General features: G+C 41.4%; 1 protein-coding gene and 1 pseudogene across 4 annotated transcripts in view; one reads left to right on the top strand and one right to left on the bottom strand.

Annotated features, from left to right (window-relative positions):
- The window catches only part of LOC146692549 (uncharacterized), a 232,329-nt pseudogene that overhangs the window by 111,593 nt on the left and 108,396 nt on the right, over positions 1 to 12,340 (top strand). The gene's annotated exons all lie outside the window — the stretch shown is intronic.
- pex7 (peroxisomal biogenesis factor 7) overlaps positions 1 to 12,340 on the bottom strand; it is a 44,510-nt gene that overhangs the window by 7,306 nt on the left and 24,864 nt on the right. For all 3 annotated transcript variants that reach the window (XM_085432685.1, XM_085432687.1, XM_085432686.1), the window contains one exon: positions 6,894 to 6,993. In XM_085432685.1, coding sequence (XP_085288811.1) covers positions 6,894 to 6,993 — 100 coding nt within the window. The remainder of the gene's footprint in view (positions 1 to 6,893; positions 6,994 to 12,340) is intronic.

The following is a 12,340-nucleotide window of genomic DNA, read 5'->3' as shown; positions in this document are numbered from 1 at the left end:
CAACCTTAACCTCATTTGTCTTGTTATCCAACTCGAAATAAAAAAAAATTCTTGCTTTTTAATGTTTTTATGCTAATATATTTAACATTTCCTTATTTAAGTATATGGATCTGGGATTTTGGTTTCGATGACTTTGAACTGCAATTCTCTGAAAGATTTGGACAAGATTGTGTTTTCCTATAATCTATAAAGCAAATGCATAATGGAGGAGTTGAACGGTTTGCTACTGAGCTACCTTTTCTTTTTTCCTTTGGACAAGTAAGCCCAGACCTGAGCCACAAGCATGGTGAATATATCCAACATCTAGATCAGGGGTGGGGAGCTCCAGGCCTTAAGGGTCGGTGTCCTGCAGGTTTTAGATCTCACCCTGGGTCAACACACCGGAATCAAATGATCAGTTCATTACCAGGCCTCTGGAGAACTTCGAGACATGTTGAGGTCATTTAGCCATTTAATGAACTGTGTTGGATGAAGGACGCATCTAAAACCTGCAGGACACCGGCCCTTGAGGCCTGGAGCTCCCCAACTCCTGATCTAGATCCTCAGTATAAAGCATGATCCCGAGTTAGAAATAACCCCACAGTTAGTTTCAGTCTGTATTACACCACAAAAGGACAGCATAGCATTAAGACAAACATACACTAAGACCAAAACTTATTTACTGATATATTAAATACTGATGAGGCAAAACATTATGACCAGCTGGTCCATCATGTGCATATACTGTTTGCATGTGTGGGAGATTTAATTTCGCTCGGTTTACTGCAAATTTTCTTTGTTTGATCAAACCTAACTATGCGTTAGCAGTCTGTGCTTCTTTATTGGACTGTGTGCTTTAACGGTGCACATAACAGACATAATATAACAACATATACAATAAAATAATAATTCTTCCAATGAAACAAAAATAACAGTGGTCAGTTGTACAAGCTTTGAGCTGTTATTAGAAGGAGTTTTAATAAAAAAAAAAAAACAACAATCCACAGACCAGTGAACAGATGTCATCCTGCAGTCCTGTGTGATCTATCGCCTTACTCTGTCTCTAACACACACACGATAACCACTTAAACAGTGCGCAGTGTGTGTCCCTGTGTGTGTGCGCGGTAAAGGCGGGTGATCCATCAGACACACATGGCTATGCCAGAATAAAACCACACCAGTGAGGGAGGTAAGGCAGTGTGATGGACGGAGAAAGCAAAGCAAAAGAGAAAGTGATTTAGACAAAAGTGATGAGCATGAGTTAGCACATTTATCAGAGGAAGAAATTAAAACACAAGAGCTGAAATATATTAAACATGAACAGACCAGAAAAATATGGAAGCTGTGGTGAAGAGCAGACTTCAGGATGATGAATGGCGTTGGACAGTAGGACAGATAGTGTAGCCTTATCGGGTTTCCGGTAGATTAGCCCGTGCGAGGATTAACGGAGTGGGCAGCTTGTTTATGGAAATGATGTGCGAGTTCAGTTTGAGTGCTTACAACTAAAATCGAACGCAGCACAACATTTCCCTCAAATCTCCGTCTGCATGTTCGCTCAGTGGAACACGACTCGGCATGTGTGCTCCACTTCACACAACAAGCACCTGTACTTCAGAATACTGTGTTTCCTGACTTTATGTTAGATTGTTTCAACAGATTCCCCATCGAACACAACCTGCTGTGGCGTTCATACTCACATGAAACATATTCAGGATTTCGTTTTATCTTCAGATTTTCTAGAAGCACAAGTAATTCACTTCAATTCAGTTTTAGTTATAGATATTGATAATTGTAATAAAGATCCTAACAATCACACAATCCCCTATTAGCAAGCACTTGGTGACAGTGGGAAGGAAAAACTCCCTTTTAAAAGGAAGAAACCTCCAGCAGGAAAGGGTAGCTAACACAGAGAAAGCCAAAGTCCCGGTAGACCACAAGCTCGGCCTTCAGACTGCTCTGAACATCCAGTTTATGACAGTTTGTTTCTACTCGTGTCTTCATGTTTGGTCACAGAGAGCAGATATTAGTATAGAAGACACAGAAACCTGGGAAAGCAAGGAGAAATCTAACAGCACAAACATTTCCTACCTGGATTAGAGATCCTTTGTACATGTTTTGTATGCGCACACATTCTGAGGACAGTTGAATCCCATTTCATGCTAATGCTTAGCCATACTGTATACTGCAGAAGCTGCAGTATGATCGAAAGAAAATACTTTAAGGATGGAGCCAGACACACTTTCTGCCTCTGGAAAAAACAAAACTGTGCTTTTGCCAGTTATGAGGCAGGTTTATAAAATGTCCATGCCACAGATAATCAGAGGAATCTGCAGCTTTGATAAAAACCCTGAAGATGATGGTTCACCTCCCAGAGACGAGCTGGAACAAAAAGCCAAGACCAGCCACACCGAACACTCGACTGTCCACACTTAATCAGTAAAAAAAAAAAAAAAAAAAACAACCACATAAACTATCCACAGCCTCACACGTGGAGACAAACCAGCCTGCGTGTCAGTGATTGGGTCAGTCAGTCCCTGCTTCTCTAAGATGGTCGAGGAGACTTTGAAGACATTTATTAGCTGTTTCATTAAAAGCTCTGGAGTCTCTCAGATAAACAGAGTGTATCAGTCCTGTGACGCAGCACATTTCAGCAGCAGACGGATGGATTTCTAACCCAAACCATCATCATTTTCTCAACCTAACCAAGCAGATTGTAGTGCCTAAACACAACCGTGCCCTCGGTGGGAGTCAAACTAATCAGCAAGTGAAAACAGACCAAAACACTGTTCTGTCGTATTTACCCCACTGCCATACCTCCAAACTCTCAAAAGGTGGACATTATTGCTCAACATCAGCGAGACTGACCACTGACGTAAATATTTGGTCAATTTGTTCATCTCGAACAACAGAACAGAAAATAAGTTCTGCACACACACTACTAATCCTGAACACCAAAGAGCTGGTTTTTAATCACGTTTGAGTAACGGGCAGTTTTCCTCTGGAGAATTCCCCTTTTGACCCCGTCAATAGGTCTTCTATAGCTTTTACATTCAACTTGTGTCTTATTGAGAATGAAAGGCACGTGTTCAACGGCCACCCGCAGAGATGCAGAGAACAAAAATCTGAATGAGCCAATCACGTGATGTGGAGGAAGCAGCAGGTCACAACTGTCAGTGTCTCGCACGAGCTGCAGACAAACTTCACCTGAAATATTAGCCGGTTATATTAATTATTCATGTTTTATCAATTTGCAGCAGCTGCTGGGTCAAACATGGGGGCGGTGAATTTTATGACTGTTTAGTTTATGAGTCATAAAGTCCAACATGCCCAAGGCCTGTTGGAGCCACCATAATGGTATGACCACTTCCGAACTATCTGAAAACTATTTTCCTGGTGCAGAGAACAGCAGTTCATAAAATATGCCAGACTGGACCCTTTGGTGCAAACCATTTGTTTGACACTGTGGTCTAAGACTTTACGTCAAAGGGGAAGGTGCAAAAAGAGAACCGCAGCTGCAGTAGTACATATGAAACTGGCAAATAACAGGTTTGGAAATCAACTGGAGGACAGAGCTGTATCATGAGTACAACAACGAGGCAAGCCAGGCGAACGTTAGCCTCGAACATGATGTTAGTACGTAAACAGAAGCTACTTTAACGAAGCTCAGCTCTTTGTAAAATATTACAGAAGACTGTTTGAGGTAGAAAGAACAAAGGCGACAAAGGAGGGGATGCTAGCAGCTGGTGAGAATCACTGGAGCGCTCAGTCTGTATGACCGGAAGAGCTAAAGGTGGTTGTTTTTCTGTGTGACGGTGTTGTGCAGCTCTTGCAGACTTACAAGGTGAAGCTGTTATTGTATTCTTTTACCTCCATTTAAGTTACTCAGCATCATTACTATTGCTCTATAATTCTGCTGATGTCAGCACTTTATTTGAATACTTTCACACTTTAAAATACAAAGTGAATAAAAGAATTCGTATTCTTCTTCTGTCTTATTTTCTAATGCTAGCTAGCTCTGCTAAAATTAGCCACAGTAAACAAGCTAATGTTTCACTGGCAGGTAAAATATGACTTTATTACTGACTAGTGATTTCAAATGTCCTTTAAATGCATGTGCAATATCTGTCTCAGCAGTGTTTAACCTCGTCTATTAGACGATTTTCTGACTTTTTAGAGTCTAATCTTTCTACTTAATCGATTATTTGCCAGAAACATCCTCTGAAAGCAGGACAGATGAATGTCGATTCTTGTTCCTCATTCAAATTATTTAGAAATGCTTCTAAATTATCCCTGAAAAGAGTTTTTGTTTTTTTCCCCTGAGTATCTGATGTGATTCGAGCAGAGAGACGTCCCAAGGAGAGAAACTCGACCCCAGAGGAAGACGGAAAATAAGAGCGGCGATCTGATCCATGACGTCAGTGCAAGTGTCCTCCACACTGTCACTGAGTGTGGCTCGCATTTTCACAGCCTGCTTCTCCACAATGACACGACTGATAACAGCGCGGCTAACAATACAACTCATTACTGTTGGTGCTTCCACCCACACACACACACTCTGCAGCTCATTACTGCACCTCTCTCTCACACACACATACACACAGCTCGCTGACTGTCACAGTGAACTCTGGCGTTCGGGACAGCCTGCCCTCTGTGATTGGTTGCTGTGGGTAACTGACTGTTTACCATCACGTTGTGGGGTTACGCCGTGGATCGTGAGGCCGTTATCACGTACGCACTTCCACCTCGTCACCGTTTGTATCCTGCTCAATCTGATTTTCCACTTGAGCTATTTCTGGCTTCAAGTGAAAACTCTGACGATGGTGCACGCCGACAAAATGAATTTGTATGCTCTCAAGGCGGAGAGGTGAATTATTTCCATCCTTCACAAACCTCCACAAAACAAACAACCAAAAAAAAAATGTGGGTCTGTTTCTGAGTTTCGTACTTTCTTGTAGTGTAGTGGTTATAACACATCTGCCTCTGGGCTCACAAGCCAGTCTGCTCCTGTCCTGGAAAAATCGGTGCTAAATCAAACACGTGGATCCATTTGCTGTGGTAACCCTGGGGGAAATAGGTAAGAGTGCGACAGAAATCCCTTCTCCGCTCACTTTTACAGATATGTACATATGATGGAGAATCAGAAGGGATCCGATTTTTGGAGCTGAAATTTTTCAGGTTTTTGTTGGTAGTCTTCTCGATTGGTCATGGTTGTGCAGGCAAAGAATAAAATCCAATCAAATCGGCTAAAACTATTTAACTTTTTATCTTCCTTGTTAAAAACAGTGGCTAAACAAGGATTTTTGACCTAAAGTTATCAGGCTAGTTTTCAACTGCTTCTTCTCTGCTTCAGTCTGCAGCAGCTGATCCAAGTCGTGACTTGAAGTTAAGTCAATCTAGAGTCAAAATAGCTCCATGAAAAATTGTGTTTTATTAAAAAACTCAAAGACAAATGCTGCATTTCCATGAAATATCCACCATAAGACACAGGAAGGAACCAACAGCTGCCTAAATGAAGTGAATCCGATGGCCACCCGGAGGGTAAGGAATCAATCTCAGGACTTCTGGTGCGGTTCGTTAAAAGCTCAGCTGGGATTTCTGCATCACTTAAAGTTAACGGGCTGAATCCTGTAAAGCAGAGCTTGCTTGGTTAAGGTGCATCGCTGCATCAAATAGTAGACGGGAAACTGGCTGAAGGTGTTTTTAAGGGTTATGGTGAACTTTGGCTAACTAAGCTAAACCTTTTTCTTTTTTTAGAACACTTTCAACATGGCGCAGTGATGTAGGAGTGATAACCTCAGCTCACGCTTTCCTAAAGCAGCTGCAGCTGATTTCATCACTAATTTCCCAGCTGATGAGAATCCCAATATAGCTTTAGTCAGGATACCCCACACACTCATCCGGCAGCATTATGCTGGAGTCTGCTGGATGTCACATGTTTCCTTCAGTTTGAGAGCCACGCGGTGCAGCTCCTGTCAAAATTAGTCCAAAAACAGGACTGGACACCGGTGGCCTTTTCAATTCACTGCTTTCTTACCCTGACACATCAGAGCACCCCACACGGTGACGGGCGACCGGGGCTGAGCGTTTCGGTGTGTGGGTAAAACTTAGCCTTGTGCGGACATATTGATTTATGGCCCCAATTCAAAACTACTAGAAACACGGAGTGGGCACAATGAGGCGAGAACAGAAGAAGGAATATGCCTGAATATGGAAGTCAGCAGGAATACCTGAAGAAGGAATGATCCAGATTTTTTAAATGGTACATTTCCGTCTATTAAAAATACCAAATTCATAGAATAATGGAAATCAAAAACTTGATTAATAAAATGTTAGTAAATTTCACTCTTTGCCGTTTTAATCAAGTTAAATCCAGTGAATTCATTTTTCACAGTTTCATGGCAGAAGTCTAAAGGCCAACCTGACTCGGTTTTACGCTCTTGTGCATCTAATTACTCTCAGCAAGCATCGCTGGTAATGTTTAAACCTGAGTGAGTGTCACAATGTTAAACTAAGTTCTGGGGACACAGATCGTCCCCAGAACCTCTGCTAAAAGACATTTTGGAGTACTGTTATGTTTATATGGTGGTGAGAAGGCTGACGTACACTCAGGAAGGTTATATTACTCATTTGGTTTGTCTTTAGCTGGATTACTCAACGTTTGGGAAATTTGCATGAAAACTTATAAAATGGAGACCTTTAAAAAACCAGCTGAGTGTACACATGTATTTATGAATGTGGATAAATATGAGTCTGGGAGCGTGTTTTGGTCTGAGAACTAAAACCTGTTCAGCAGATGCTAACACAGGAACACCCACATACACCCATACACACAAAACATTGGTTCTTTCATCCTTTGAGTGTTACCTCAGTAAGTCAGCTGGCTCATTACAAACAGCACAGGTGGGTGATGTTACCTGGTTGGGGATGTGCAGGTTGAAGTCTAATCCACAGACAAACTCTGAATGATGCTCTACAGTATCCAGGAGAGGCTGTTGTCGGCTATAATCCCAAAACCTACAAACACACACACACAAATATTTGATCATTTTCAAGCTGCAGCATGTCAAAGACAAACGAAGAGCTCAGCATTTTTCCATTCAATGCAATGACAAACTGCTGAGGAGGAGGAGGAGGAGGAGGAGGAGGAGGAGGAGAGGGACGAAGAGAAAAAGATGTTAGAAGTTTAGGTAACAGAGTGGGACCAAAGCGACGACCCCAAGTGTTCTCTGTGCTGTTTATAGCTAAAGATATGGTGCATCATTATTTCATCACCATTCATTCATTCATTCATTCATGTTTCTGCCATAGACTACACACCTATACTTATTATTCAGGTGCGACTAGAGAGACTTTGCATGATTCACAGTTCAAAATAATTCTTATTTATGAGGCCACCCTCCCTTCCATAACATCCATAACAAAACAAAACGGTAAGATGCATATTGCATAAAAAAGGTGCTTAATGACCACAGAGGATCCTTCAAGCTTTTTTTGCAATGCCAGGTCTCAGATCAAGAAGCATCCCGACAGCATGCGCTGTGGAGACAGAATGCCAGAAACCAACTCAAAGTTCACTTCATCATTATTGTGCACCGATTCTAAAATCCTATTATACTACGAGCAAAAGAAAAGGAAGAACCAGAGTCGATGCTTTAAAGGCTTAAAGAGGAGGAGATGTGAGTGAGAGAGCAATCTCCAAAATGAGGTTATGAAAAATAAAGACGTGACAGAGCGAGCGAGGTAAGTGCAAATAAAACACAGTATCCAGACCCCGGCACGGCGGCCAATCACTCTAATTGAAAGACTACTTCTCTTTCTGGTTGTAAGTGTGTGTGTGTGTGTGTGTGTGTGTGTGTGTGTGTGTGTGTGTGTGTGTGTGTGTGTGTGTGTGTGTTTAAGCCCTGACGCAGCAAACACTCCCTCCAGACTCATCCACTTTGCAAATGTAATTAAATCATTTTCAGAGGGAACACTGCAGCTCTCACTGGGCTCCATTAGGCCCATATTAATACTGAGGCCCCACCCACCCACACACACACACACACACACGCACACACACAGAGTGATAGGTATCTGGGGACAGTCGAGCATTTAGTGATATTATGTGCTGAGTGTGTTGGTGTAAATCACTGTTCATGCTCAATTTCTTGCACTTGTACATGTTTCTGTGTGTGTGTGTTTGCTCTTATACACACTAATTTACTTAACGAGCTTAACAAGAGTTTTTTTCATAATTCACACTCATGAAGATAAAAATTCTGAGGACCTGAAATAAACAACACAACAGCACTTTCAAAACAAGCTTTTAAATTTACAACACTTGTGATGAGTCAAGAGATTTTGAGATTTTATTTTATTGGCCTTTTTCAGCTTTATTAGACAGATCAGTGAAGAAACGACAGAAAAGCAGGGGCAGAGAGAGAAGGGGGAAGACATGCGGCAAAGGGCCGCAGGTCGTATTTGAACCTGGGCTGGCCGTTCTGCCATATGGCATGCGGGCGCCCGCTCAACACGCTGAGCTAAACCGGCACCCGAGATTTTGAGATCTTGATTATTTCGTACAGAAAGTAAAAACAATTTCTACAAATATATCAGTGAACCGGGCCCAGTGCCTTTATATTTCAAATAAAGGATCCACGATCTCTTCCAGAGACTCCTGCATGAAGCAGAGGAGGACTGCTGCTGCTTCAACCTATTAACCCTGTTTCCAAAGAAAAACCAACATCCCAACATTCATCCATCATCAGGACCCTGAAAACAGAAACATCTGGACACTGGTGCTGAGCCAGTTGTCTTTTAAAAACATTGTGTGACCTCTTGGAAAATTGAGACTTTCTGAAATAAAAAGTCTCAGTTTAATGAGATTTTTCTTATTATCATCTAATGATTTAATGCTCAAATATTGGGATAAAAACAAAATCAGCTCGATTTCTACATTTTCCACAGTATCGATATCTAAAAGCATGAGCCACTGCAGTCAGCTCATAGCTGCTAGATAATTATTCTGCCTCTTAATGCACTGAATGGGACCTCTGTGACAGAACTGTCCTGTGAAGCACTGTGGGGGAATAAATCTGTTTGAGCACAGAAAGCACAAGCTTCACTGCGGTTATGAAAAATGAATGAAAACATACAGATATTAGTTAACTGATGTTTCATTCACTTTATCACGAACTATTAATATAACTGTTTATCCTTCATTTTTGAATGGTAAACAGCATGAAAACACAATGTTGCATGAATGAACATCAGAGACAACTTTGCTCTTCTCTGTCTTGGGGAAGTTGAACACTGCCCAGAGTTACCTCTGTCAGGGAGGAGTCACACATTTGTGTTGCTTTGATGCCAGATGTTTGGGGTTTGTGTTTACAAGAACCACAACCAATCCGATCTTTAAGTCTTACGTCATTAGTCGTGCCTGGGCCTAAACTCCGCTGCAGGTCCCTAAGTCACACAATCACTGCAGCGTCACTGAGAGTTAAAACTGTCCAACTCCTTTCATCTGTAATAAAATGATCAGCGTTGTTGCTCTACCAGGTGTAAAAATTAAGTTTAACATCCAGGCATCCATGAAAACCAAATTTATGAAATGTAACGGAGTTAGAAGTTAGCAGGGAGTTAGCTCGCTAGTTTCCATCTAAATATAAAATATACCATGTTGTGGCTGAGAGATTTACAAAACAAATTAAAACGTACAGCTCTGCTATCACTTCCAACATAAATAAAGACAGAAAACAAAATAGCAGTGACGTTTGTAGGGTTACTGAAATTGGGTTAGCTGGTATATAATGATGTGCTACTTGATCGCTAGCGACACAGCTATGTTAGCATAATATAAACAGTGAAGCTAGACGATGAACGCTAACTTTTTTCCACTCAAAGTTAACGCGGGTGTTCCCGAAGGTTCAGGACAAACGCAATCGCATGGAAGGATGCGGTAAACGGACCGAACTTCAGTCGGGAGAACAGGTGAGATAATCCAACCACAATACGAGGTTAGTTATTAATATACTGCTGCATGGGCTGGGCTGCAGTTACATCATAAGGTTTTGAAAACTGAGCTTTAAAATGATTAGTGGTAATAAAACCCGAGAGAGGCCGACAGTGATCACTGACTGTTTTTAGGGCTTGTTGAGATTAAATAGAACAAGACACAAAGCATTAAAACATGTAAAAAACACAAAAGCCTTATTAAACACAGAGTACTTTGGGCCCGGAAGCAGGATTCATTACGTCATCACCCAAAGACCGGATTCCTTCCATTAGCAGTTAGTACGAGCCAAGATAGCTTTTATCATATTGGACTAGAGCAGGGGTGGGGAGCTCCAGTCTCAAGGCCCCGTCTCCTGCAGGTTTTAGATCTCACCCTGGGTCAACACACCGGAATCAAATGATCAGGTCATTACCAGGCCTCTGGAGAACTTCAAGACATTGAGGACGCAATTTAGAGTGCCCACCCCCGGACTAGAGTAAAAATAGGATGACAAACTCCTTGTGACGAGGGAAAGATTAATCTGTGGTTGTCCCGTGATTACACTGAATTTTCTTCTTTGTTTGATGACGAACTGCAAGTAATTCCAGCAACCAACTAAAGGCCCAGATGTTGATCGTGTAACACCCTCAGCGTCTTTTGACTGCAGAGTAACTGCACAGATTGTCTGGTGGGAGGCAACCCGTCTCCAAACAGTTGCAGCCCAATTTGGACTGACTGCAGTCTCTCAGACAGATTGCTCTGTCATGGTCTCAGCTGCAGGTCAGTCTGTGATGTTGGAGATCTTTGATAAACAGATGAATTATGAGGGAAGAAAAATACAGTCCGTTTGATCCACCATCTGGAACGCATCTGCTAATAATTAAATCATACCTGGATAGAAGAACATATAGGGGAACACTATCAGTCATGGATGGGCCTCCCCAGAGCCAGATCTCTGTGAGATCATCCTGACAGAGAACAGAACAAAAGGCAGAAACATCCAAAGAAGAGCTTTGAACATCCTTCATGAACCCTGGAGAACTGATCCTGAAGATCCTCACAGAGCTGACATAGAGCTGAAGAATAAAGGCACTCATACTTAATATTCACTCTGAAGCTCGTTAGAATAGTACAAGCTCTGTTTTTACTGTATATGCTGTATATGTATATCCATGTATGTTTCAATAAATCATCCACCTGCCAAAACATAAAGAATAATGGGTGGCTCAAGACTTTTACACAGTACTGTAAGTGATGACTAGTTTTTTGGGATCCAATCATAAAGTTGCACATTCTTACTAATCAATCGATCATCACTGCAACAAAAACGAGACACCGGCAGTCATCAGGTTAAATGTGAGGAAGAGGAAGTGGGATCTTCAGATTATGTTATAGATGACAGCAGGTCATGCGTTTGTGTGTTTGTGTGAACATACGTGACACCCAGTGACTGTCTCACTTAGACAAACACAACATGTTATTTGGAGAAATGAAGCTTGGCCGTCTTTTGTCTGCATTTTCCATGGTAGGTGATTATTTAGCCGCTTTTGTGTTTTATTCTATAGAACTATCCATTCACCTGCCAGCTTTGTGCATTACTATAAAACTCATTAACTCACAGCATGGGGGGAGGGGGGTCACGAGGGCGAAAATAAAGGGCAAAGGCTGTAAAAATAACAGAATGTGTACACAACAACATTAAAGATAAGATGACAACGAGACAGAAATGTAAAGAGAACGTGCCCATTAAGCTCATGGCTCTGATCAGTTTAATTTAAACAGGAAATTAATGTTAAGGGTCTCACACACACACACACAAATACACGCACGCGGCAGATTGTGTTATCTAAAGCAAACACGAGACGTTATAAAAGGAAAACATGATCTCAGAGTCTCCGTTTCAAACTAAACACCAACTCTGTGTGTTTCAAAAGAGCCCGCAGAGAAGAAAGGCTTAATTAAAAAGTCATATATTTTGGATTGTGGTTTTGAAGTCAATCTTTAATATGAAGTATAATATATAAAGCAAGCCTAAAAAAAGAAAGGAAAAGACGATTAATTACATGTATTAAATGTACCGCGATTGTTCTCTGACAGGATTGAAATGCAGAGCTGCATTATAGATCTTTTATAGCCTTAATTTTGCTAAGCTTGCAAATCTTAATCTAATTTATTTGACATTAATGTGTAGGGCGATATGAATGTAGCACAGCATTTACTCTCAGCTTACCTGCCCCTGAATCTTTAAAATACAATTGAAGAACCAAAGAAGAGAAGAAAAAAGACCACGAAAACACAAAAAACACATACTGGAACACTTGTTTTCTGGCTGGCATCACTTTACTGTGGCCTAAAAGAGTCTAAAAGTGTTTGTGCAGAGCATTTTAA

The sequence above is a fragment of the Copadichromis virginalis genome, linkage group LG15 (genome assembly GCF_057382275.1).
Source record: "Copadichromis virginalis isolate Kocher_CV1m ecotype Utaka linkage group LG15, C_Virginalis_male_GT1.1, whole genome shotgun sequence".
In the NCBI taxonomy this organism is placed as follows: Eukaryota; Metazoa; Chordata; class Actinopteri; order Cichliformes; family Cichlidae; genus Copadichromis; species Copadichromis virginalis.
This window is presented reverse-complemented; position numbering and strand designations above follow the sequence as displayed.